General features: G+C 37.4%; 1 protein-coding gene across 2 annotated transcripts; it reads right to left on the bottom strand.

Moving 5' to 3' along the window:
- Window positions 1-4,794: 4,794 nt before the first annotated feature.
- LOC120340224 (b(0,+)-type amino acid transporter 1-like) lies at window positions 4,795-16,224 on the bottom strand. 2 transcript variants are annotated; one of them, XM_039408520.2, is made up of 6 exons: window positions 15,486-16,224; window positions 13,171-13,307; window positions 11,131-11,339; window positions 10,307-10,494; window positions 9,380-9,586; window positions 4,795-8,120 (listed from the first exon to the last, which is right to left on the bottom strand). In XM_039408520.2, exons 1-6 carry the CDS (start codon window positions 16,080-16,082, stop codon window positions 7,878-7,880), a joined length of 1,581 nt encoding a protein of 526 aa, XP_039264454.2. In that variant the 5' UTR covers window positions 16,083-16,224; the 3' UTR covers window positions 4,795-7,877. The 2 variants fall into 2 exon arrangements, with proteins under 2 accessions (XP_039264454.2, XP_077972012.1); XM_078115886.1 differs by having other exon boundaries at window positions 11,131-11,333.
- Between the last annotated feature and the right edge of the window lie 5,949 nt (window positions 16,225-22,173).

The raw sequence follows: 22,173 nt of genomic DNA, 5'->3' as shown, positions 1-22,173 counted from the left end.
GCAGTCGTTTTTATGAGCGGTATTTCAACACGGCGTAACGGTACTTAGCAGACGTGATGCGTACATTTTTTGCCGCGGATTTTGTAACATTTCTAATTCATGACAGCAACGTTTTGATAACAGCTAAACTCAGGATAGTTGTCTAGATATAGGAATCTTGTTAATTTTTTTTCCTAGGATGTTCTCGATCTATATTCTGCGATATTCCCAACTTTTGTGAATTTATTGTATTGCATTGACAAAAATATTCATCCGGCCCGTTTTAACACAATTTGAGTCATACCCGGCCCGCGGTCAAAAAAGTTTGGTGACCCCTGCTCTAAAGCATAAAATGACCACCAGAGGCGGTATCGTCCACATCTCGAAACAATACATAGCAATTCACATATTGAATACATTTGCCTATTCATTCTTAATACGCCGTATAATTTGAGTATCGAAAATCTTCAAGCTTTGTCTACTACAATCTAAGGCGCGAACAGTGTCGCGCGTGATTGGTAAGTTGCCAAACAGACTGCTGAACTCGATTTAGAACTCAAGGCAGACTGGCCCGTGATTTGCCAAATCATAGAAATACCCTCTCGAATACGACGTTATATATTTCTGTGACTATCTGAAGATTTGAATAATAACTATACAAGGAATATCCTTCTTAGTACATGCGAACTTGAGGACATTTATTGACACGAAGTGGACCTATGGGTCGTTTTGTAATTATGTCGTTGATTTTATTGTTAGTATTCTTTTTCTTCTTCTTGTGAAATATCGATTTTCTCTTTAATTACTGGATCAATTGCTTAAGTGGTTAAAGATTTTACTTTTCGCAAGAAGGCTATTACTTTCATTTCATCCAAAAAAAAATTGTGGGCTGTATGGGATTCTTCTTTGTGTGCGATGACGTCATAAAAAAATGCGTACCTTGTGGCGGTAACGTTTGCGTTAGTATTGAAAGTTGTGGTACGTTTTGGCTTCGTGTCCATCTGAGTTCAATTTAAATTCTGAGTTCAATTTATATATTGCCACATATATCAACTTTTTATGGGTATTTTACACTTTTTCTTCAAACAAGGCGTCGAACAAAACATTTTTGTACTATAGTCAATAGCGTATACCTAATGAATTGCAACGACAAATTTTATGAAACGTTTACCTCATTCGCTTTAAATAAGGTCAACAATCGGATCCTTTTTCATTTTTGCTTCCATGCATTCCGCCACAAAATTATTGGTATTGCTAAAGTCTCGACAGTTTTAAGGTCAGCTACTAGACAACAATTTTTTCGTGTGCGCAATAAAGCTTTTCCAATTACCGTTCACTAAATAATGAATAGACGACTAATGAAATATTTCCCTCAACTTGTGGTCGAAGAATCTTTATGGCGTAGCCAGAAATTTTCAAGGGGAGGAGGGGGGGGGTCTGCAATTTCTAATTGCCAAGTTAGACCATAGCAGCTAGCAAGTCTGTCTCTTTGGTTTTTTTTATTCCCCTCTCACAATGCATAAAAGTACTTTATTACTTATCGATTTTAATAATCGGTAAGTATGTTGATAGGTATTTGTCTGTCTGTATGTCTGTTTGTCTGTTAGATGCACGCGATATCTCACGAAAGCGAGAATGAATCTGCTCCAGATTTTGCATTTGCATTCATCGTATCTCGGACTAGAAGCCTATTGATTTTGGGCAAATTATGTCGTATAATTAGCGAGTTATTAATTAATTAGTGATAGGACACAAGGTGTCACTATGGAGTAAGAGCGCTGTTTTGGGGGATCCCCTAACTTTCGATCGATTAGTCTTCGGTCTCTGACCGATATATACTACAACATATACAGAGCAAAATCCCCCCCTCTCAAGAAAGAAGAAGATAGAAGTACTTCCTAGAGAGGAATCCCTCCCCACTGGAAAACGTTGAAATAAGCGTTGCTAACAGCTAATATTACCCTACGTGGAACTCTGAATGATTCATAACAATCTCATAATGAAGAAAAATATTTTTAAATTTTCCTCGTGTTCTCAACAAAACTTTTTCAATTACCGTTCACTAAATAATAAATGGATGATTGATCAAATGTTGCCCCTCAACTTTTAACCTGCTAAATGGTACTTCAGTTCAAGTACTTGCAACTGTAAACCACTCTTACCAATGCTCGCCAGAAAGATTTTCCAAATATTGTTCACTGAATTATGAATGGAAACTACGCAAATAAGTGTTGTATGAGAGTGACGAATGAAACATTGCCCTTAACTTGCGGTCAAAGAACTTTTAACCTGGTTAACGGTACTCCGGTAAAGTGTTAATTATCTATTCGTGAACGAAAACTACTCTCAACAACCAGAATTTCCCAATTATCGTTCACTAAATAATGAATGGATGACTAATCAAATGTTGCCCTCCACTTATGGTCAAAACTTTTTTAACCTGCTAAACGACACTATGGTAAAATGATAATTAAATACCTGCATCGGTAAACCGCTTTTATCAAGACTCCTCGCCACAAAGATTTTCCTATTAACGTTCACTGAATAATGAATGGAAACTATGCAAATAAGCGTAGTATATGAAAATGACTAATGAAATATTGCCTTCAACTTTTGGTCAACGTACTTTTAACCTGCCAAACGGTTTTTCGGTAAAATGTTAATTTAAGTACCCGTAAACGAAAACTACTCTTAACAATAGATTTTCACAATTATTGTTCACTGAATAATGAATGGATGACAAATCATATGTTGCTCTCGACTTTTGGTCAACGAACTTTTAACCTGCTCAACGGTACTTTGGTAAAATGTTAATTAAGTACCTGTATCTGTAAACCACTCTTACCAAAGCTCGCCATAAAGATTTTTCAATGATCGTTCACTCAATAATGAATGGAATAGCTCCTCAAATGATAATAGATACCAGTGGCTGACTGCACAGGGCCTTGTTCTAAGCGAAATGAAATAGTATAAAATATGCACATATGCACATGGAGACCTCTCTCAAGTATCAACTGAGATAAATATTACGGTATAAATATTCTGTATTTTTGATGACCTTATCTGTACGCCAAGGGTAGACAATTATTTTTTAAAATGGGGACCCTTTTTCGTAGAACTTGCGTCACAAAAACTCTCTCAGAATTTAACCTGAAAAGTATACGAGCGGAACGTATAAAAACCGCGACCGGGCTAGACCAACCGTTATAAACCCCGCCTTCTTGTCTACCCCTCCCTATAGGCGTTTGTCTGCTTTATAATTTTGAAACATTTTATTTTTGATTTCCAATAGATAACACCAATGACATTAAGGCAGACCAAATTGAGGAACATTTTCAGTGAGCTCGCCACGAAGTTTTCCCAGTTAACCTTCGATAAATAATGAATAGAGTATCTCCTTACATGGTGGTATAAGTCAGTGGTTTCTTGCACAGATTTTTGTTCGGAGACGGGGTTAGTATTACGCACTGTATTTTTATGACCGTGCTCCTATGATATAGATCAGGGGTAGGCAAGGTTTTCAAATCAGGGGCCAAAAATTTTGCCCATATTCACCGGCGGTCCATGTAAGTGTGATGAAGAAAGTCAGATTTTATGAACAATACTTACAGTGTTACAAGCAACAATGGAAAACAATAGGCCACGTGCCAAATCTAAATTTAACCGCAATCAACAAATTCCTTGAGTTACTTTGAACTAAAACATCAAAAATTCGGTTTCAGATTGATTGTGGCAGCATCAGGCGGGCCAGATTGAATTAACCAACGGTCCGGATTTGGCCCGCTGGTAGTACTTTGCCCATGTCTGATATAGATGGACAGCCATTTTGCAATGGGAATACATTTTCTTTTCAGCTCACGCCAAAATTGCGATACAAAAATCTTAAACCAGAAAAAGTACACAAGCTAAGAACGAAATCTTTACAGACCATCACGGGACTGGGCCGACCATCATAAACACCGCCTCCCTATATACTCCACCTAACAGATATTTGTTTGCTTTATAATTTTACAGATTTAACATTTATTTTGATAACCCAGAGATAACACCAATGGCATTAAGGCAGTCTGAGTGTAACATTTTCACCAAGTTCAAAACATCAATTATTAAAACTCCAATTTCTCGACGAGTTGAACAAAGTTACAGTACAAAACATTAGGTCGACACGATAACATAAACAAATTTCATTCCAGAGTAACGTTGATGGACTGCGAATAACGACGAACATAACAAGCTAGTGGTTCTCAACCTTATATAACTCATGGCCCCTCCAGAGGCTCGTAGCCGCCTGTTTGTCAATACAGTAGTATTTATCGTGGTATTTTCATTGACAGATTACGAATTCCAGTCTGGTCAAATAATTCATGCTCAACAAATTGAAAACACCCTGTGAAATGTCCTTGTCAAGCAATTAAACTGAGAAGAACAGGAAACAGAAATCAGTTTTGCGCTTGGCATCGTGGCCGCCTCCTACTGCTGTGTGGACCACGGGCCCTCCGGTTGGGAACCGCTGTGATAGTTGGAATTGTAATACACAGTCGTGTGGGTTTACGTATCCCATGCAAACTGCGAGTTTAGATTCTTTATAACTTCTTCGTGGTGATGCAGGGCTACCAAAAACAGGACTAATTCTTAACTACTTATACAAAAATGAAGAAAATTTATCTGACAATTGAACACTTGAACTTTGTGCGTGTGAGTGTTTCATTCATAGATGACTAGTATTTTACGACTAAAACTTAATCCCAAAATTACACCTTTCCTGAGCTTTATCTCCCATAACGAACCCACGCATTGACGTAATAGCTTGACGCGGATTTTGAACATTGTTTTATTACGAGTTCTACACGCCCTTCATAACAGTATTTGTATATTTATCCAGATGCATGGACTTGATGGTGGAGGGAGCCGTAACCGACCAGTTTTCGACTGTAAGAAGTAAGATAGATTACTGCTTCGCTTTGGTCTTCATGTCTATATGATGTGGTACATATTTTATATGTGATGTGGCTGGTATTGGGAGATCGTTGTTGCGAAATTGCCGGATTAAGCTTCAAATTTTTGATGTAATCCACCCCATTAACATAATCAAAATACGACACAAAAGGATTGGATTTTGTTCAGTCTTTGACTATTTAAACATTAAAGTGTTGCACGTTAAAGTCTAGTTATAGTGTAAATACTATGCTAAGTACGTTTGAATAAATATTTATTCTTGGCAGTAATCGTTCTGAACTAAGCTCTGGACAAGCGCCGGGACGTTAGTCCTTCAGTATTTTTGTTACACCATTTTTGATGTGTGTAAGTGAAAATTATGATTCAATTCCATGCTTGGCTTTCGCAGTATCTTTGTGCAGAAGAAGTCTTTTGTGACCTTGGGCAAATGAATTGTAACTGTGCACAATATGAGAAGAGATGAATTTCAAACAAAAACAAAATGATAAATTGAGGAGTATGCAACCTTTCATACCGGAGTAACAGATACAAATACCAGGGTGAAACCGCGGGCCGCACCTTTATTTAACATAGGCTTTCTGGTAGTCGAAGGCACAAAAATGTTGTTATTGATCTTATGACATGCTTTGTTTGCTTCGCACAAGTTGAATGGTAGGATATTGTAACGTCAAGGCATAGGTAATAAATCGGATTCAAATACAGACTTTGGGATTGGAATAACACGCACGTACCAGATAAAACTAAATTAAAAACTGTTTTGCGGACCGCACCCTTTTTAAAATTGTGACCTCTCCGAAGGTTGCACACTCCTCCCTGGGTTAAAGAAGACGATGGCCGGTTAGTTTAGAGAGGAAAAGCCAGGTTAATTCCGTCAACATTCTCTAACAATTATCTTCTAATATATATATAGAGAGAGAAGTCCTTTTAACTTCTCTCCAGACGAGTCAAGTCAGTAATTTAAAAAAGTCATAAAATAGATGCCTAATTGTTCAGAGCCTTTTCCAGAACGATAGAAAAACATTAATTAGTGTACCGTGGTGATAGAAATGCAAAACGATAATGCATATTTTGTGAAAAGATAGTTCATCAAAATACAAATGCAAAAAAAATATACTCTATTTTGTATAGTGGAAAATAAATTGTGTAATAAAGAAACGAAACGACAGATTTAACTTGTACGTGAGCGCGATGGCCCACTTGTCAGGGCTTTGAATATAAGTATAATAAAATTGCAGGCCACCACCTCACCAAGGGTAAAATAAACGAATAAGCATTGTAGTACCGGGGAAGTTTCCAGTTGTTCCAATAATTGCTGGTTTAAAGTGGGAAGATGCAAAAATAAAATACCAAACAAGTTTGCCCTAAGAACGATGAAGACATCGGAGACATTATTGATAGGAATATTGCAAATGATTTGTCGTTCACCAATCACCATGTACCTGCTTGATCAGAGTTTCGTCAGAACGATACGGGAAATATTAATTACCGTTCCGTGGTTATCGAAATGCAAAACTGTAATGCATATTTAGTGAGAAGTTAATACAACGAAAAGTTCATTGCAAAAAAATTAAAATAAATTGTGTAGTAAAAGAAACAAGATGGCCAAACATATTTAAGTGGACTCGATGGCCTCTGGTTGTCATATTAGAATTGCAGACTTTTAAAGTCCCATGCATATCGTATCTATGGTGTATCACACTGGGTAAGCGGTGCCTAGTCTCTACGAAAATAGTAACTCCTCACATAATAGTGGCTGCTTATACAGAGCCCTGCTCTGAGTGAATGTGCAAGAAACATCGAATAAAAATATGTGTAAGCTTGTTCAAACAATGACGACGGCATCGGAAATATTAATAATAGGAATATTGCATATGACCGCTAAAATGTTGGGTGCTAAGTGTGTTTTTATCAGTAGTGCAAAGGAATGTAATAGTAGCGGTTAGCGTTGAAAAAGTCAGCTCTTCGAAAGAAAAAGCTTAAAGGGAGATTCCCTTTGATGGCAATAAATAGGGAATCAGTGATGGTTACGATAGGTCACATTTGTACAATTTTTACGTATTACGTATTTCACGTCAAGTATTGCTGGACCGTCGCACGATGGTTCACATACCTGCTGCTGAGTTGAGAATTTCCCCATGATAGTTTTTTTGTCTGAGACAATTGACTGTTACCCCTCGCCCCAAATCTGCAATGTGACGTCACTTTACTGTCACGACATCACTTTTATTTGATGTTTTCCCCATTTTTATATTCATTTTTACTGATCCGTTCTCTTCGCTCCAGAAACATCAGTATTACGTCACTTTTGTGTCGCGGCGTCTTTTCTATGACGTATCTTGTGTGACTTTTATTTTGAAATTAATCCACATTGATCGGACCAAAAGTATGTGCACCAAGATGGCGCACAACCTGAACATAGTTTGTGTACCAGGTTAGGGTTCAGGTCTTGGTGCACATACTTCGGGAGCGTCTTTTGTTCTCCCCAAAACTGCATAGCCATGTCAATGTTTGTGCCATAGCGTCACTTTTATCGGCTTTTCTTCCATCAACTTTTATTTTTTGATAAATCCACTCTGCTGGCCCCGAAGCCTACATGGTGATACCACTTTTGTGTTATGGGCTTCAGGCATCAATTTTTTTACGTTCCCGTTGTTAACGTTCATTTTTTGATTAATTCACCCTCTCTTTTTCTGAAATTTGTATTGTGACGTCACTTTTGCGTAGGACTTAAGATAAGACCTAGCTCGCTCCAAATTCCGCTTGGTGGTGTGACTTTAGTTATATGACGTCACACTATCACAAAAAGGCAATACGGACGCCATTTTTGTGTTATCGCGTCACTTTTCCTTGACGTTTTATTATCCCGCATTTTTTCTTGAATATTTAACACGCCCTCCATAGATCGTGCACCGCTAGACTCGAAGAAGCGTTTACAACAGTTTTCAAGTCGTGTGATGTGCCACACGTGATGTAGGTGCGACGAGAAGAACTTTTTGTAGAAATATGGAAACAGGTCCGATACCAGACATTCGTAATTTCCCCTTTTCTACAAACTTATACATAACAGCAAAAACTGCAATCAAAACGACGGATAGAATGTATAACGGCTCTGGCTGGAATACTAATGGTACCGCTATTAAATATGCTGACACAAGTATAGCCATGACTGCTGTTGCCGTGTAGACCTGAAAAGTAAGCAGTACTTTATTATTGTGGATCTTTCGTACAAAGCACTAATGCAACGTTTCAAAATAACAAATTAGTAAATATCCAGTCGGGGTTAGGATTGATTCGAAATTCCAGCGCAATCTGCTTTCATAAACCTTACCTTAACTGGATATTCACTAAGTCTCTTATTTTAAGCGTTGGCGAGGGTGTTTTTTTTTTTGGGCGGGGGCTCTGAATAAAAGATTCTATTTATTTTTACCATACTGAAGATACCCTTATACAAACAAATATAATAAAGAAACGTACTTATGGCATTTCCGGGCGAGGGGGGCGCGAAAAAAATACTGGTTATCGAGCATCGACACCCGCGATCAAGTCTAACAGCAATTAATACAGGAGTGAAAAAAAGTCAAACTTTTACCATTAAAAAAATGAAGAGATCGTTTCGGTTAGCGCGTAGGTCAAAACCACGATGGGAAGATGGGGAAAAATATGTCACACATATGGGGAATTCACACAATCGAAAGGAATTAAAGTTCGGGTCTAAAACCTCGCAATAATGTTAGAAAATATAAATAGTGGAAAGTGACACGTATATGACAAATCTAATCGGACCATTGATTAATTATTGTAGGTATTTTAGTCAATCCCATTGCTTAACTCAGACATATAGGGTGTCCATGAAGTCTTGAAATTTTTGTCTCGAAATTGCAAAGGGAATTTGAAGATACCGCATATTGTTTTGGCCCTCACAGATGTATTAAATGAAGTAAAAATACTTAACAATTACTGATCAAAAAACAACAAACTCGGTTAAGATATATTGAGAACTCACTTCATAACCAAATTGAATTTTTTTGGGACTTTATGGATACCCTATATGTCTGACTCTCCTGTGATTCTATTCCAGAGTTTAACCTCAAACCCTCATAAGATAATATATCAATACATCCGCTATTTAAGTAGTGTTTGCCAGGGTCAATACAGAAAAATATTGCTATATGGACAGCGTTGTCGACCTTTTTTTAAAACCTTTATCCATAAAATTTGTATGGCCCCATAGCGACATCTTCAAAAAAAATAAATATATATAGCTCTATCGACAGCGTTGCAGACCTGTTTTTTAAATTTTTAATCCATAAATTTGGTATGGCCCCATAGCGACATCTCGAGATTAAAAAAATATCGCTCTATGACGATTTTTTTTTGGAATCTTCCCATAAAATTTGTATAGCCCCATAGCGACTTCTCGATGTTATAACATTTGAATACTTACTTTATAAGGTCTGTGAAGGTCTTTTCGTTTCACTCTGAGATACAGAAGTCCAATGAACGAGAGACCTCTGAATCCCCACATAGTGAACAGACTGGCAGTGACAAGAACGTCGAAATTGCTTTGAAGAAGCATTAAAGCACCCAAGCCCATAGATATTAAGATAGCCGGAACAGGAGAGTAGTAACGGACATGCGCCATGGAGAGAAACTGAAAAATCAAAGTAACATAAAAATAAAAGTGCCCAATGCGTGCCAACGTTGGCATGAAAAGATCTTAGATTTGAGTCCTGTTCTGTCAGTTCGTGTTCAACACCTCAGTCAGGTTGTAATAAATTAGTTAGGCAGTGCTGAACTGAGAAGATCCCGATCTTTTTAAAATAGGGAGAACTCGCCATTACACCGCAGTAGTTTGAATTCGGTCAGTAATGGCCTTGTGCGAGAATATAACGGGCTACCTATCGTAGCACACCCAAGCAACGCCCGACAGGTTATTGAAATAAAATTTGAACCTAAAGAACGCAATATGCATCTGGGATACAGCAACGCCATAAAATTTTAACAGTTAAAAATAAATTGCTTCAAGAAGTGAAATGCAACAACAGTATGAGCTCCACCATACTACATGAATATGGGCTGCTCACTGGCAAATGCCCCCCCCCCCCCCCCCCCCCCAAAAAAAAATAGCCAGATCATTCGGAACATATTCTAGAGAGAAAATAACTTTTGAACAAAGCGTCTTAGATTGCTGAAACTTTTGGGTATAATCATACATATAACCGGAAGTTGAAGTGTTAAGTGAATTTTGACCATTTTCGTGGAGGTAATTAAGACATTCTGTTTCGTTTGGGATCACCCTGTATATCCCTGATTCTCGATGTCGGTGGCCTTAGTAATTGAAATCACCATAAGTAACACAAGAATCTCAAACCTCAGGCATATGTCCGAGTCGCCCCGCTACAAATGGTACCCTTGCCGTTGCCAGGAAGTGTCCGTTGATTGATCCAATCAGAGACATGCAAACAGAAAGCGTCATCAAATAGGCCAGGAATGGGTGAACACGCTGGCCGAATGTAACCGCTACTGCATGCGAGGATAACATCTCTGAAGGTGTCAAAACTGAAAGAGAGAGGAACATATATTTAGATAGATCTCTGGAATGAAACATACTTTCGGCCTTTCTATCTGTTATTTGTATCTCATTTTTAGCTAGTTATTTTTGAGGTCATGCGCGAGACTTGACGAATTCTAAAAAAAGAGCGCGACTAGAAAAGTTTGAGAACTTCTAGAAAGACTCAAAATATCATACCAGCGATTCTCAAACATTCACGATTTGTTTCCCGCTTCCAAAAATCCCTAACGCTTGCGGCTCCCTGCACTTCGATAAAACTGCTTAGTTTTGCTTATAACGCGTCTCCATCAGTTAGTTTATGCGCCACGTTTTCAATTGGAATCAAATAAAACAAGAAAAAAAAAATTTGCATAGCAGTCAAAGTCTTAAACCAATTGATGTAGTACCTACGGCAAATGCCCTCCACCTATATCTATAAAGAAAACTCCCATTTATTTGTCTTTCTGGTAAGCAATTACAGAATTTTCAAAATGCAGACTATAGTCGGCTGGAATTTGGGACGGTAAATGTGCCTTACTAATCAAATTGGAATGAATTAAGCAATACAAATGTGGTTCAAGCAGCACAATAAATGCCTTCGATCGTGTAACCCCCCTCTCCGTGACCCAGTTTGAAACACTCACCTGAAAAATATGCCACGTTCACAATCATGTATAACAACGTTACCAGCGGTACAGCGATGATTGTTATAATCGGCAACGACCGTGAAGGGTTCTTGACCTCTTCAGTTACGATTGTAACAACTTCAAACCCATCATACGCCCATAGTCCTTGATATATTGCCAAACTTATTGCGCTTATCCCGACTCCAGTTGAGACTAAATGACTGTCTCTAAAAAGAATGAAAAATTAAATTGTAAATATGTAAAAGAAGGTATTTTAGTAGAAACGCAAGCTAGAGATTAGTGTTTATAGTTATTGAAAAGTGAAGTGACACCGGTACTGCCGTAAATCGAAAAATTGACCATTGAGTACTAGACCCACTGATTGGAAACGATTTGCCCGGTCTGAACCCACCAAAATTAAGACGAAGCAAAATTCTCTAAATTTAGCATTCGAGCAAAGAGCTCTAAGTTTAACTACTAAAAATTATATAATTGAATTCAGTTTAATAATAATTTTTGACTCAAGGTTTGGTAATAAAAACGAATGCATTCCTTAATAGACCATTGATAATACAGCCTAATAAACTTGATGTTTTTTTGAGTTTTGATAGAATTTTTCGACTAATTTTATAACTGTGATGAAATTGCATTAGCGTCGCCTATTGTGGCACCATCCCCGAGCGATTTGAAGGCAAAGCGTGGCAAAGCGAGGGTTTTATTTGGATAGCGTGCGTCAAGATTGCTACATCTTGTAAATTCTTCTTTTTCTCGTTTTAGAATAGCAGTGATGCTGAAGTTAATAATAAAAGTCTAAACGAGAAAATCGGTCGGAGACCGAAGACTTATCGATTGAAACTGCGGTTTCGATTCATGACTCTATAGTGACACCGCGTGTCCCATCACTAATTAATCAATACCTCGCTAATTATACGAGTTACGAGTACGACTAATCATCCAAAATCAATAGGCTCCTGGTCCGAGATATGATGAATGCACATGCAAAATTAGGAGCAGATTCAAAGACGCCATCGTGAGATATCGCGTGCATCCACCAGGCAGAAAGACAAATACCTATCAACAGATCGATAAGTAAAAACGGTCTAAATGAGTTTCTCTTGAATGGTTTTACTACAATCACCATAATTTCTACACTGATTGTCGACTGAGGGGATTTAAAATATACGATTCGACTCCAGTGAAAACATGCAAAACTCCTACTCCCGACCCCTGTTCGTATAAGGACGCAAATAATGAACTTGTTATTTTCGAATGCCAGTTGCCTATTCTCCAATTGCAAAGCTCAAAGATACCGAAGTAATCCGTTGCTCGGATAGAAGAAAGGATACAATATTTTCTCACGGCGAAACTTTCTCACGGAGCGATAGATATGAACTTTACAAACCGCCATTACAAAATTGCCAAATCGACATCTGGATCGAGATTGCAAACCTAAAAAGACGGTTTTGCATTTTTTATGATTTTTTTGTAGTTTTAGGTGGTTTTTGTATTTTCTATAAGTTTTTCGGGAATTTACCATTCACAGTACTTGTGGACTGCTATACAAGTGTTAATGCAAGACGAACGTATCGGCTTGGTAACTTTACATCTTTCGTCTAACCTCCCTTCATGAATGTTTAAATTAATCCGCTCAAAAAATTTGGAAATGAGAAAACTGGGAATGTTTGAAAACGACTTATCCGCGCGAGACATCACAGAGAATAACAAACACTAAGTTTATATGTGTCTACATACTTTAATATTCTTCGTCGCCGCCAAATTATATTTGCAATATATTATGAATTATTTAGTTTTAGCTGTTTGAATATTTATGATGAATTTGATCATAATTATAACCGAAAATGTACTGGCGAGCTTGCCAATTCAGTCAGGTAATGGCGACGGCCTAATTCATCGATTCTCAACCAGTGAACATTGTATCGTTTTGGTAGTTTTGCGTGGTATTTTACAGTTTTTCGTTGCGTTTAAATTTTTTACAATGATAATCTATAGGGATAATCTTCCAGGGAACAAGAGTCAGGTAAATGTTTGTTTTATTACCTTTCAGTCAAGGAGCTTGCGTTCGATGGTCCAGGCATAAAATTATTTCTGGCAACGGTGCTGTCTTTCAAAAGTTGAATAAATCCGACTGTTGATATTCCAACTAGTGCAACGACTTTTCCGAAAGCACAGAAAATCTGAAAAGAAAAATGGAGTTAATTTAATAATCAAGTGAGACGGGTGAAGCTAATACTATGGCATGATATCTATCCCGAGCTAGTACCACAGTCACGGCTGCCATCGATATGAACCCAAAAATAAGGACATCCGGCATGAATAATAACAAAGAACGAAATGTAATAAACAAAGTGTATTCATGCCAGTACGAACCGTGTCTTAACATTTCTAGCAAATCAATTGTTCGAACTGACCAATATAGGTATCCGGTATAAGAAGCTCTGCCCCTAAAATAAGACAACAAATAGAAACAAATGTCAAAATCAGGACGTTTCTACGGACAACATTTTTTTTAAGACAAAACCTTCAAAACAAAGGCCATTAGATATCAGATGGTCTGTAATATGTCATATAAAAGCTTATCTAGTCTTTTATTTTTAACTGGCATTATTTTTCACGAGATGTTTTGATGAGATGTGTAAGCCTATTTTTAGCCCCATCTACTATTTTTTTGTATTTTGGTAATATTTAATACATTTTTTAGAAATGTATCATCAATATTAGTAAAATTTTGAAAAGTAGACAAAATTACATTTCGAAGGATATACGGATGAATTTCTTAACATACGCATAACTCATTTTATTGCAGAATTTGTACTATCGATTCAAATGGTTTGCGAACAAAATTGATCAACTATTTTGACGCCAAGTTTGCGTAAGAACGCAAAGGGCGACGACGACATTGTCGTGATAACGTTCATGCGACGTATCGTGCGTAACTCCTTGCGTGAGGTATATTGCGCAATTGCACATCTGGTCGTTCACAGCTTGAGTGCAGATTGTGTCATCATTGCATCAGTATCGTATCCTCGGCCGCAGATAAAACCCTTTCAGACGAATTTTGATTGAACATAGTAAAATTGCTAGAATATAAAGGCCATTTTATATACGTTTACTATTTGGATATGGGACGCAATTGAAAGGCCAAAACGAAATATTTGATCCTCATGCATTTATGAGGTTCCGCCGGAAACATCAAGGCTAATTATTCATTCCCCGTTGGATATCATGAAGATTGAATAATAAAAAAAAAATCTGATAACGGGTACATGGAAGACATGGTGGCACCAGTAGCTCACTTGGTCAGTGTTTTACAGTTTGCGGCCACATTAGATTTTCGAAATTACTGCATATACGCTACATTCCTGATATCGCTATATTTACAATGGATTTTAAACGAAAGCTTTGTCCAGTTGAAATATTGGATAGTATTCATCTATCGGAAGAAGAATATATGGCACAATAAAACTCAGCAATGGCGCTAAACAATGCATCCATCGATATGTTCCATCATTCTGTTTTTAGAAATCCTTATTTTTGCTATTCGTATTTTTCATATCTTTATGCAATTAAAACGGAAATAACACTGCGTATTGTGTGTTTTAGTCGAACCGATTTTGAGGCTGGATGTAATGCGTAAATTTCCCCGTGTATCGTTTACAAGTCGTTAGTCGCTTCACGAGTACGAACTTAAGTAAATGACGTTACGAACATGCGAGGAAAAGTGTTTCCCGTATGAAACGTAAACGTGCTACATGCTAACGTAATTGCTTAACGTCGCTGCGTAACGGCGTAAATGTGTTAGGTCGTTATTTACGTCACCTTGACGTCGCCTCGATCTTGCGACAAACAAAATCACGAATAAAAATGCTTCTAAAATTTGAATGGTGCAACATAAGTTCAATCTAATGGTATCACTGGAAAGCTATCTTCAAATTCTACAAATTTTGTCGATAATGTACTAGGTTTAATCGAAAACAAATTGAAGTTTTGTCAATTAGATTTGAGCAATTTTCAGAAGTTTTTTATGCTTTTTAATTTTGCCAATTTTCATAAGATGATCACAATATTTTATCTCAATTTTAAAATTATACTTAGTCCTGTAGATTATCTTTCACACGATGCAAAACTTGTCTAAATATAATAAATGGTTCGCGAGATATGAGGTTTCAAAGTTGCATACCTCTTACGGGATGCGAAAGCCGCTAAAGCGGCTTTCAGCGTCAGAAGACTTTCTCGGGAAAGCCGCTTTAGCGGCTTTCAGGGTTCAAAGAGTTTTAATCCGGTAGTTTCATATAATAGTAGCTTTCTTTTCGGTGACCTTGTTCGGAGCGTCGCATAAAAAAAAGGAAAATTACCTGCAGTCTGACGGCCCATTTCACTTTCGTCATGTTTAACACCATAATCACCAATGCAACAGGAACGCCGAGTAACTTCTTCAGCAAAGTCGCGTTAGGAACTTCACATTTCCCAGCCTCAAAGTACAGTCTTGTCATGTATTCCCCGAGCGCTATAAACTGCGCAGCTAATCCCTCGGGTGCCGATACAACCACAGTCATCCAGGTAAATATAAATGATAATAGCGGTCCAAAGGAGTAGTGAATAAAAGTCATCCAAGACCCTGATTCGGGTATTGAAGCCCCAAGTTCGCAAACACATAATGCTGCCAGCATTGCAATCATGCCTCCGATACCCCAGATTAGAATACTCAATTTTACATCCCCGTCACAGTATTTTAAAACTCCAGTTGGGACGACAAAAATCCCTGATCCTATCATGGTGCTCACGACAAGACAAACCCCAGAAAATATTCCAATTTCTCGTTTTAATTTGATTAGAGATTTCTTTTTTATTGTTGGACTTTCGCTAGAATGAGTCCCCGAATCGTCGTCACCTGAAGACGAATCTTTAAGTGGTATCTTTTCATATTTTGTACGATTGTTTCGTAAAGTCATGGCTGTTATTTGCTGTTCAAAAGCCGCGACTCTCGTCAATCTTGCACTATAAAACTTGCAATTGAATTAACCATCTGGTCCTCTTGCCGATATTGAACTATTAAACTCTCTATTCAATTGATTAATCTGAATATTTATAAGCAAATCTGTTAGATAAATGGTAAAGGAAATCATATTATATGGGTATGGCTCCGTTTCAGTGAGAACAGGTCATGGATGCAATGTAACAAGGTTTGTCAACGTTCTGAAGGTGATTGAGATTTTAATTTGCAAACGACCCAGAAGAACACTTTCAGGCATTGCCAACACGTCGACCGCCATCGACCGGTCGATTGCCACGTCTCGAGTAGTCAATCGCGTCTGAGGTTGATTGAATTTAATAACATACACTTAAAAATTGACTTGAACTAGTTTCATGCAGCGCCTATTTTATGTTTTGAAAAAGGACGAATACAGTATTGTAGCCTACAAGCGCTAAATATGATATACACATACAGTATTTAAGTCTGGGAAAGCCCCTTAAAGCATATCATTACGTAAAAAACGATTTATTAAAAATGCGCACACAGAGCCGAGCTTATTGGCCGCAGAGGTTTTGTTTGCGCGTGTGCAGTTATCTGCATATTCAGTACCCATTCGTTTTTGTGTACGACCTTATTATCGATCAGTCGATCGCGAGCTATTATTAACATTTTAGCCGATCGCGGTCGAAGGCTGGTTGGCCACTCCTGCAATATAACACAGTACTATCACAGTAAAAATTAACGGTTAATTAACACATCTCTTTCTATATTTTGACTTGGAAGTTCGCAAATGTTCATTGCAATGAATGTTTCAATAAACACCGCGTGCATCACCTACGTAGTAATATTCTATTGGCCAATTTCTATTTTTTTTCTTTATACATAATACATAAAGACGGCTGACGTTCTTCATAAGAAATATAACAAATAACGAAAACCCGTGAGTGACGCTTGCATATTCTCAGATCGAGTAAAAACATCTAAAGCAGGGGTCGGCAACCTACGACACACGGAGTAATATAATCCGGCCCGCGACACTTAACTGAATTATAGTAACAAAACAGCGTTTTGGGCTGTTTTGGCGATTATACTTTTTAAGTAACAGAATTTATTGTGAGACAAGTGTAGACAAAACTATTTCATAATAACCTAACAAGTATATAATTCACAATTACTCGTTTAATGAGCCTATAGTTTAATTATAATTAGATAAACGGCAACAAAACACGGAAAAGTTGATGCTAAGTGCAAAGGGTTCAATGGCGCCGAAAATATTCAAATGGAATATTTGGACGTGCAATGCAATGAGGAAATAAATTTATATTCTCTTTGAGAGATGTATCACTGCTTGATTTTTACTATAAAAAGTATCATCAGTGCGGCCCGCCAGCGACCCTTAATTTTGGCCCGCGAGCGACAAAAGGTTGCTCACCCCAGATCTAAAGGAAGACTTGTTATAACACTGAGGACCGTGTTCTTAAATCCTATAAACCCAATTTCTTTAATAAAGTTTGCGAAAATACTTAATTTCAGTTACAGTAACAAAACGCTGTAACCATAACTAAAGACTGTCTCCAGCAGTAATATATCCCAAATTTCGCTTCAACTATCTTTTTGAATGTCTTTAGGTTTAAATATCAAATACCTAAATTGTTTCTACTTTATACTTTTGTGGATGCGCACGACCGTCGAGACGCACACGCCGTGATCGATCAACAAAACAATTCATCTTTGCAATTGATACTGTTAAAAATATTGTAAAATTATTTTGTCAGAATTGCGCTAATGATTTGGTTTCTGCGGGACTAACTACTTATCATTCTTCTATGCTTTTGTGCCTCTGGATTCGTATGCATATAATGTATGGATGCAGTAGCAAGGGTAAAGTTAACTATCCTAAGTGAATCAAAAGTCCTGCTGCACACTAACACAAATATAATTCTGTAACGTTTCGAATCACTTAGGATTGTTCAGAATTGTTTTTGTTATTTACACCTGACAAACTACTTAAGATCGCCCTAATAAACGATGCATCGAACAGATATATAAATACACATTCACTATACAGATACAAATAGAAACGCAAGCATATATCGATTGATACATGACAATCATATATCACATATCGAAGCACAACGGATAAATAAAGCAACGGATAAATAAAACACAACGGATGTTATTAAAGTGATGTAATTTGCCGATGGTTGGAATTTAGATTTGGTGGAACCAAAAGAAAAACTAAGAGCTATCATCATCATATCAAAAGCCCAATTCAATTAATTCTCATGCATGACCATTCAACATATTCACCCAATAGACCGAAAAGATTGTCACAGTGGTGAATATCTGGGGTCTTTCGAAGAAAGTCCCCGCCAAAAATAATACCCCGCTAACGTGGTGAGCGCAATGTGCAGAGCTCAAAACGTGGCGGGGGTGTCCCAAATCTCACATTTTCGCATTAGCGGCGTGGGCTTTCTACAACTAATATCTATTTAAACTATAACCTGCACGCAGACCGATAAGCTTGCCCCGACTTTCTCTGTCTAGATTGAAAGTCAATTCAAAATAGCAATTGCTGACAATGTTGACAGACAGAGATGAATTGCGTGAGTCAGAAACCTTATGCAATATAATAAGTAACTAATTAGATTCTGACATTGATTTGCGGCGTCAAACTTGTTATTACACCCGCTACACATTAAAGATCATTGAGTATTAGATTTGTTTTTATACACATTTATAGTATATTCCATTTAACTTTTGCGCAGCGGTCTACCAGCCTATGAAATGTTTTATTGGGGTTTTTCTCCACCAATAAGTTTAAAGAAACTGTTCTATACGCTTTTCGCTCTAGGAAGCAGTCGATATAGGGTAGTATGTGAACCAAGATGGCGGACACCCGAACATAGTATGTGTACCAGGTTAGGCCATAATTTTATTCCAATTTTCCTTATTCTAGTTCTATTACGAGTTTGGGAACTAGCCAAGTGACTCCCGTAGTATTTGTGCCGGAATTTATTGCACACCCAAAACTAAGTATGATCGTAGATGATTAAGCAATAAGGAGAATGAGATTTTCATATTCCGAAAAAGAAATAAAAATCCAATATAATGTTCAACCATGGGAAAAACTTGAACGCCGATTCAAGGCAAACTAACACCTATTATCTGATTAACAACCAAGCTGATATAAGGGATTGACTATGAGAAATGTATGACTAGATAAGTACCATTAACATCACATTCGAAGCTTAGGTGTAAACCACGTGATAGATGCTTCAAATTCCAGCCATTTCTTTTCACGACGATTGGCATCGTATTTCTGCATCTTTGACTACGCTACGGAATTGAAGCCCTCGGGTGTTCATCGGGTGCGAAGTTTAGTCAGCGCAGATTTGTTTAAGTTGTCGCCGATTGGTTTCGATATCCACGTGTATTGTACGAGTATTGCACGCTGGTTAAGTTATTACGGATGCAAGAGGCCGCTCGAGTCGAGTTGTAACCCTCGAATAAAATAAGCATGGATTGTTCATCTATCATATTATACAATAATCATTAAATGGGCTGCAGTTGCCATGATAACATGACCCAACATCGAAATTGCTTGTTTGAGTTATTGACCTATTCTTCTCGCCAAACAAACGCTGTTTAACTACATACACTACATACGCTCAGATAAATATTGTCAAGAATTCAAACACTTGGCCAGAATATCCACCCTTCATGCATGTCGGTTTATATTCTGCCAAGTGCCAAGTCCATTTTTTTTTATAAGAAAGCGACCTTGGTTTTTTAGTTCGTCCAGGTATATACTGATATAGTTTCCTTGCCAAACAAAACCTGTTTGCCTACATACACTTAGATAAATATTGCCAAGAATTCAAACACTTGGCAAGAATATCCGCCATTTATACATATCGATTTATATTATGCCAAGTCCATTTTTAATAATAAAGCATGCATAGAACTTAATTCACTGCCTATGCTCACCAATACCTAAATGCTGGTTATATTATTACTATTATTATGTATAATATTATTATTATGATGTATCAAGTATTACCACCGGTCTTGTCTAAATTCTGCTCTATTAACAACCCATCTATTATAGACCCGTAACTGCCACTTTATCATCCATAGTACTCATTTGCTTGCCAATTAATTAGTCCTTAACATGCGCAATACAATTCTATTTCATTCCATATTGGCCGATAAACCAAAGAATAGGAAGCGCGTCACGTCATCAGTCTGATCGATAAAATAAACCGAATTGCCCGAGGCTTAGTAAACCATTGAAGCGTGCACTTTCACAATATTGAGGTATCGCTATGCCCGATCGAGACAGCGTTTACCTAACTATTGCTCAGCACTATGTTGCGTAAATTGTCCGATTCAGATAGTTGAAGAAGCGTATTTTTCAGGGTGCCGAGTAGGATAAAGTTCTGCAACTATCCCGAATAGCAGGGAGTTGTAAAAAAGGGATTGCGAGTTGTTTTGGTAGCAGTCATGTTCTTAATAAAACATACAAAGCGTGTACCTAACTATTGCTCAGCGCTGTTGCTCAAAATGTCCAGATTAGATTGTCGAAGATGCAGTTTTATAGGATAGAAAGAATTCTGTAACTATTCGCAATGGCATGGAATTAAAAAATATGAATGGATAGCAGGTCGTTTTGGTAACAGTTTTGTCCATAAATAAAACATACAAATCGTGTATATACCTACTGCTCAGCGCTGTGTTGCGTAAATTGTCCAGTTTAAATTGTCGAAGAAGCGTCTTTCAGGGGCGGGATAGGAGAAAATTCTGTAACTATCTCAAATAGCGCGGAATTGTAAAATATGGATTGCTTTGGTAGCTGTCTTGTTCATAATATAACACACAAAGAGCTGTGTTGCGTAAATTGTCCAGTTCAGATTGTTGAAGAAGCGTCTCTTAGGGGTGGGGTTGGACATATAGAATTCTGTAACACTCCCTAATAGCAGGGAATTGTAAAGGATGGGTGGATAGCGAGTTGTTTTGTAGTACCTAACTATTACTCAGCGCTGTGTTGCGTGGATTATTCAGTTTTGTTTGTAGAAGGAGCGTCTTTCAGAGGTGAGATAAGATATAAAGAATTCTGTACCTATCCATAATAGTAGGGATTGTGAAAGATGCATAGGGAGTTGTTTTGATACCGGTCTTGTTCGTAATAAAACATACAAAGGCAATATAAAACAAATAGCATAGTTTGACCAAGATTCGATTCCGAATGTCTGTGATTCTAAGTAACATTAGGAAAGCGAAAGACAGAGATTTATTAACAAGTTTCAATTACATTGATTTTATGTGGACTGAGTGACGTATCTAGGGTGTGGCAGCCATGGCTGGTGCCCTTGGCGCCGTTTGGAAATGGTTACAAAAGCCGCAAAGTTGTAATCAAAAAATGTTATAATTTCAGTTTAAAAAATAACTGAAACTGGTATTTTCACTCAAATAATAAGGCAGAAGTATCTCATTTTGAAAACAGTCATTACAAATTGTTAACCAACTATCAAGGGGGTCGCATTTTTTAAACTTTGGCATGTGCGTCATCTCCGTAGACTCCCGAAGTATGTGTGTAGGGAATAGTAGTTATTTATACAGTATTTTTTATAGTAATATTCGGAAAACTTTGAATTAGCCCACAAGTTTTTCTAATTCGTCATAAACATTTCGGCCTAAAATATTTAATTGCCCCGTTAATAATAATTGGCCCGTTAAAAACAACCTAATTTGCCCTCAGACAATATTAGTTTGACATTCCAGTGAAAAATGTGTGTATCAACACCGCTGGTTGTCAAAGTAGATTTTTCATAGGCTTATATACACTTTGTGAACGGTACTTTCTGCCCTACGGGATAATTTGACATGGATACGTTTGTAAAAGATTCTTAATATTAATTCTTGTTAAGTAATTTAGATGAACGTCATAGCCGAATTATATTATTAAAATCGTTGTTCGAGAACGATTAAAAACTGGAATGTCATAAACAAGAGGACCAATTGCTCTGAAGTGATCTATGGTCTCTATGCGTTAAATTCGTTCTGGT

The sequence above is a fragment of the Styela clava genome, chromosome 9 (genome assembly GCF_964204865.1).
Source record: "Styela clava chromosome 9, kaStyClav1.hap1.2, whole genome shotgun sequence".
Classification (NCBI taxonomy): domain Eukaryota; kingdom Metazoa; phylum Chordata; class Ascidiacea; order Stolidobranchia; family Styelidae; genus Styela; species Styela clava.
The sequence above is the reverse complement of the archived record's forward strand: the minus strand, read 5'-3'. Positions and strand labels throughout refer to the sequence as shown.

Coding starts and splice junctions, on each gene's coding strand:
- LOC120340224 (XM_039408520.2), bottom strand. CDS start 16,082: ATGACTTTACGAAACAATCGTACAAAATATGAAAAGATACCACTTAAA. Junction 13,308..15,485: donor AATGGGCCGTCAGACTGCAG/GTAATTTTCCTT, acceptor TTTTCTTTTCAG/ATTTTCTGTGCTTTCGGAAA. Junction 10,495..11,130: donor GAACGTGGCATATTTTTCAG/GTGAGTGTTTCA, acceptor TCTCTCTTTCAG/TTTTGACACCTTCAGAGATG.